The 5,899-nt window shown below is 53.1% G+C and overlaps 1 protein-coding gene across 2 annotated transcripts in view; it reads left to right on the forward strand.

Moving 5' to 3' along the window:
• Window positions 1-210: 210 nt before the first annotated feature.
• LOC109323243 overlaps window positions 211-5,899 on the forward strand; it is a 14,417-nt gene continuing 8,728 nt past the window's right edge. The window contains exons 1-2 of one of the 2 annotated variants that reach the window (XM_019554699.1): window positions 211-653; window positions 4,583-5,520. In XM_019554699.1, coding sequence (XP_019410244.1) covers window positions 245-653; window positions 4,583-4,722 — 549 coding nt within the window. In that variant the 5' untranslated portion in view covers window positions 211-244 and the 3' untranslated portion in view covers window positions 4,723-5,520. Of the gene's footprint in view, window positions 654-4,582; window positions 5,521-5,899 lie in introns of those variants that run through there. The other variant, XM_019554698.1, reaches the window with a different exon arrangement.

Below are 5,899 nucleotides of genomic sequence, written 5' to 3' on the forward strand. Positions count from 1 at the left end.
TCCCTGAAGAAGAGTCATAAAGGAGTTTAGTAAACAAACCTGGCTTTCAGAGTAATTAAAATAGAACTTAACCTATATTAAGCTATTCCATAATACACAGAATTTTTAAAGGAAAGAAGGGATCATAATAATAAGGCACATGATATAGAATTTTATCTAGCCATTCCTGCATGTAGCCTATTGCCATTTGAAAATTAAAAGATTTTTCTCCTTATTTTCTTTTTTGTGAAGTTTCAGTGACACAATGGACCCTGGGAACAGAAGAGGTATACACTGCAACATGAGACTTACCTGCTTTGTGTTCATCATCGGAGTATTTTGTGTAACACCTTTCTTCTGCCATAGCCAAATTGATCCATTGGCACTTGGACGAGCTGATCCCCAGTGCTGGGAGTCCTCCTCAGCTATCTTGCTGGAAATGAGGAAGCCACGGATTTCTGACTCTGTCGCTGGTTTTTGGGACTTTATGATCTTCCTGAAGTCATCAGAAAATTTAAAGCATGGGGCTCTGTTCTGGGACCTGGCACAGCTCTTCTGGGATATCTATGTAGACTGTGTTCTCTCCAGAACGCATGGCCTCGGGAGAAGACAACTGGCAGAAGCTGAACAGAGAGTCACCACTCTGCATTCTCACATCACAGACAGAAAGCAAGGTTACTACTACTCAGTCCAATACGTGTGTGTGTGTGTGTGTGTGTGTGTCTTCGTGGGAAGAAACATCAATAGTGTCTATGTAACCAGACATGGGCAGAGAGAAGACATAGGGTGAATGCTTATATAAGTGAGAACTAAGCAAGAGTACAACTGATAATGGGAAAAAAATGTCTGTGATATGTCAGCAAGGAGCTTGGTACTGTACAAGTCACAAAGAAAGATTAGTATGTTCAGCAGAGCATCATGATCCAAATGAGAGATTCCCAACCCTCCTCCCTCCCCAAATAATTGTAAGAATAAGTCTAGTGACTTACTTTTCCCAGATATCATTAGACGAAAAGGTAGCAAATGAACCAGTTGAAGCACTGACAGCAGGAAAGATAGGTCAGCAGCCAAACCGTTAAAGATAGTCTGTTCCCTTAAGAGTTTTACTTTTATTGATAAAGAGCCAGATTAGGCCAGTTCTATGGACCCTGAATATCTGTGTTTAAAAAAAAAAGTAGTGGGTGCTATTACATTGTGTGTGGATAGCTTGCATGACAGGAGCACTGTCATGGATGGGTATAAACTGTTCAGGAAGGACAGGCAGGGGAGAAGAGGAGGAAAAGGAGTTGCACTTTATGTAAAAGAACCATATGATTGCTCATAGCTCAAGTATGAAACTGGAGATGGGCCTGTTGAAAGTCTCTGGGTTAGGGTCAGATGGGAGAGCAACATGGGTGATGTCATGGTGGGGGTCTGCTGTAGACCACCAGACCAGGAGGATGTGGTGGATGTGGCTTTCTTCAAACAGCTAGTTAAAGTTTCCCAATCGCAGGCCTTGCTTCTCATAGGGGACTTCAATCACCCTGACATCTGCTGGGAGGGGTATACAGCAGTGTGCAAGCAGTCCAGGCAGTTTATGGAGTGTTGGGAACAACTTCCTGGTGCAAGTGCTGGAGCAGCCAAGTAGGGGCCATGCTCTTCTTGACCTTGGAGAAGAATTGGTGGGGAATGTAGCAGTGGATGGCAACTTGTGCAGCAGCGATCACGAGATGGTTGCATTCAGGATCCTGTGAAAAGGAAAAATGGAGAGCAGCAGAGTAAGGACCTTGGACCTCAGAAAAGCAGATTTTCATTTGCTTGGGGAATGCATGGGCAGCTTGCCCTGGGAAGCCAGTCAAAAGTGGAGAGGAGTCCAGGAGAGCTGGCTATACTTTAAAGAAACCTTATTGAGAGTGCAGGAACAAGCCATCCTAATGTGCAGGACGACTAGCAAGTATGGCAGAAGACCAGTTTGGCTTAGCAGGGAACTCTTCAGTAAGCTAAATCACAAAAATAAGCTTATAAGAATCGGAAACTTGGACAGACGACTAGGGAGGAGTATAAGAGTCTTGCTGGGGCACACAGGGATGAAGTCAGGAAGGCCAAAGCACAATTGGAGTTGCAGCTAGCAAGGGATGCGAAGGGTAACAAGAAGGATTTATATGTCAGTAACAAGTGGAGGATCAAGGAAAGTGTGGGTTCCTTACTGAATGGGGAGGCAGCCTAGTGACAGGATGCAGAAAAGTCTGAAGTACTCAATGGGTGTGTCTACATGAGTTGTGTTAATGCTCATTAGCTTAATTTATCATCAGGCTCTTACTGCACTGTAAAAATGGGTAGTTGTGACTAAATTTGATACCTCCAAATGCAAGTATCAAATTTAGTTAATACACAGTAATGTATGTGTAGACATGACCTGGCACTAAGTTTAGTGCCAGCTCTGCCTTGCCACTAGGGGGTCTGCCTGAGCCCAGCCCTAGGACTCCTGGCTGGAAGCCTCTCCTGCCTTAGGGCTGGGTTGCCTCTGTGGCAGCTCCTAGATGCAGGCCATACAAACCTGGACTCTAAAGGAGCCTGTGCACTCTACAGGAGCACTGCCAGTCCCATGTGCTGCCCCCTGGACAGGACACAGGCTTCTAGCCTGGATTGGCTGGAAGCCAGAGCTGCTTCCAGGCCACACAGGTGCCAGGGCACTCCTGTCAGGCCAGGTGGGTGCTGAAAAAGCCTGCTGCACCCTGTGGCCAGCCCTGATAGCTCCTCAGGGATGCTTGATGGCTGCCTCTGCACCAGCTTCCTGCTGCTCACCCCCAGCAGCCTGCCCTGGCACTGTAGGGCACCCTCAGTCATGTGGCTCTCAGTCTTTTGCTGTACCCCTGTTCTGGGCACTGTTGGCAGCTGCCCAGGGCTGGCAACACAGAAGCAACTGCGTGGAGGCCCAGAGAGTTGGCACAGGATGCACAATGTCTTCTGTATCTTCCTCATCGAGGCCTGGTCCCTCCCACTCGTGCATGATCATGCCATCCACCTGGGGCCCCAGCTGGAGCAAGGAAGAGATTGGGGACCTTGTAGTGCTCTGGGGTGATGCAGAGGTCCAGAGGCACTTTGTGTGGGGTGGGTGTTCAAATACCCACGTTTATGAGGCCTTGTCAGGGGGATGTGGCAGTGCAGGCACTCCCAGTTGGTGTGGCAGTCCTGCATAAATATCAGGCTTTGTGGACACAGTGGGTATCTGTGACCGACCACAATCGTTGGTCCGGTCATGCCCCTAAGACCATGCCCTTTATGTGGCAGCTGACCAACATTTTGGTACCCCAGGACTCAGGCCGCAACCCTGCAGTTTTCACCAGCAGGGGTGGCCTGCCTGAGGCCCCACCGCACCCTGATCCCTCCAGTGACAGATCACCAGAGGAGGGGCCCTTAGGTGCTTCCCAGTTACCCAGCTTCTATATCCATTAGCAGCTCAGGCTAGTCACCTGCTTCTTGTGGTAGGGTCTTGGGCTGTGCAGGGACCAAGGCAGCAGCTGGACATGTCACTGCCAGCAGCACCAGCTCATCCCCGGGGGGGGCGGCCCTGGTTGAGCACCAGCCTGCAGCACACCGTGGGCTGCAGACACTGGATGCAGCTGGATGCCATCGCCGATGGAGAGGCTCACGCTGAACCACCAGCCGTGCCAGCCTTGGCCATGGGGTAAGTCCCACACTGGAGGGAGGGCCCTCCAATCCCCAGTCCCCACCCTGGCCCCTGCCCTTGTCCCTGGCCTCCCAGTCCCTACCCCTCCTCTTGCCTCTGATCCCACCCCCCCAGCCCACTCACACTCACCTGGCCTTGGGTTCCCACCACACAGCATGCAGAGAGTCAGGACACCATTCAAAACCTTATTCATCAGCCCGCATTCCCACAGCTGGGTGGGCACAGGCCTCTCATGCTGAGGAAGGTGCCAATGCTGGTAGTGATGCCCTCCTTGATAGTGGGGGGCAGGGACATGTAGTACTGCCACAGCTAGCCCTCTAGGAAGCGGCGGGGGTTGCAGGGCAGCCCAGTCTTGCCTCCCATGCCGTCATAGCTCAGGGTTCCAAACCAGGTGCACTGGGGGCACCAGGAGGATCAGCAGCACCAGGGCATAGTGGGTCAGATCCCACTGAGCCTGCACAAACAGTGCATTGCACACCACCCAGGGCACATATAGGAGGGGCACACTCAGGGACAGCAGTGGTGCGGGGAGTGGAGCCCGGCCCTCAGCGGGGAGTGTGTGGGTACAACCAGCTTCTTACCTCAGTTGTCAAGGAGCCCTACGTGCCCTGAGCCCAGGAGCCCTGGGCTGGGTGGCAGTGCAGCAGAGCAGTTGGCCTGCAAGGGGGGAGTGTGGAAGCAGGGTCTGGAGCTGTGGCAGCAGCTGACTGGTGCTGTCTTGAGAAGGAGGTGGGGGAAGCAGGGATTCGGTGGCCTGCCAGTCCCAGGGGAGAAAGCAGGAACGGAGGGCTCAACTGGTGGTCACCTGCGCCCAGCCAGACATACCATGGTCCCATGAATCTCAGGCTGGGCAGCACATGGCCTCTGGTGCAGAGTATCTTCTCTCTGAAATGTTGCAAACTCGCAAAAGGCTGCTGTCTTTTGTCTCTGCAGGGGCAGCATCTGGATGTGAGGGAGGGGCCACCAGCCCAAGCAGGGATGTGGACTCCAGGTTGCCACCACATGGCGCTGGAGCCCTCTGCATGCACCAGCTGCGCCAGCGACACACACAAGATTGGACCCCTCTGCTCTAGTGGCTGGTGGAGGTGGCTAAGGAGCGGGCACAGTCATAGCAGGAGGAGGATATTACCTGGGAGGCCACCCAGGAGGATGCATGGAACAGGGCAGAGTGGGAGTTCTGAACTGACCTCCTGGCCCTGGAGCAGGAGCAGATCCAGCTGCTCAGGAAGCAAGTGGCCATCCAGGCCTGGGTAGCGGAGGACACAGATGATGACCACTGGACCCTGGACACCCTCCTGGGCCTGGTGTTTGCATTTGTGCCTCCCACTGCTCAGTCCCCGTCTGTGGCCCTGAAGGGCCCCTGGTACTCACCCACTGCTCTGCAGCAGGCCCCTGCCTGGGGCTGGGAGGAATTCCTCCAGCGACTCTCACCCTCAGGAGCCCTGAGTCTGCTGCCACCTGCCTGGGCCCAGGCTCACTGTTTGCCCTGGCTCCACATGGGAATGGAGCTGAAGGTGCTAGGAGTGGTACCCACAAGAATGGGGTGCTGGCCCTGTTGGCCCTGGACTTGGGCAGCTGGAGTTGGAGCGGCCTGCCCTAGAGGAGCCCTGGCCCCAATCACCCAGAGACAAGCTCCCTGCCTGCTGTGGTCCCCTTGATTCATGAGGGACTGGTGAGAGGCTGGAGTGCCACGTGCCTGTCCCCTTGATGGCCCCACCCCACGGGTTCCCACTCTGGGACTTGCAAACAGAGACTGAAACTGTTGTACATAGTTTTGACATGGGGGATCAAGTTTTGTATTGTTGGAGGGTAGTGGAGGGGCTCTGTCAGTTGAGAGGGGAGGGGGCTCTATTTTATAGATTTCATAGACATTTGGGCTGGAAGGGACCCCGGAGGATCTTAGAGTCCAGTCCCCTGCCCCATGAGCAGGAAGTCAGCAGGGATCATAGGATCCCAGCAAGATAAGCATCCAAATGTGTCTTAAAGGTGTTCAGAGTGGGTGCTTGAACTGCCTCCAGTGGCAGTCTATTCCAAACCTTGGGGGCTTGAACAGTAAAGAAATTCTTCCTTATGTCCAGCCTGAATTGGTTGCGGCAGAGTTTGTGACCATCGATCTCATCATCCCTTGGGGCGCTCTGGTGAACAGACTTTCCCACAGATCCTGATGAGCACCCCGATAAACTTATAGGTGGCCATCAGATCACCCCTGAGCCTGTGCTTTTCTAGACTGAAGAGTCCCATGGCTTTCAG

The sequence above is a fragment of the Crocodylus porosus genome, unplaced genomic scaffold (assembly GCF_001723895.1).
Source record: "Crocodylus porosus isolate Cpor-Errol unplaced genomic scaffold, CroPor_comp1, whole genome shotgun sequence".
Classification (NCBI taxonomy): domain Eukaryota; kingdom Metazoa; phylum Chordata; order Crocodylia; family Crocodylidae; genus Crocodylus; species Crocodylus porosus.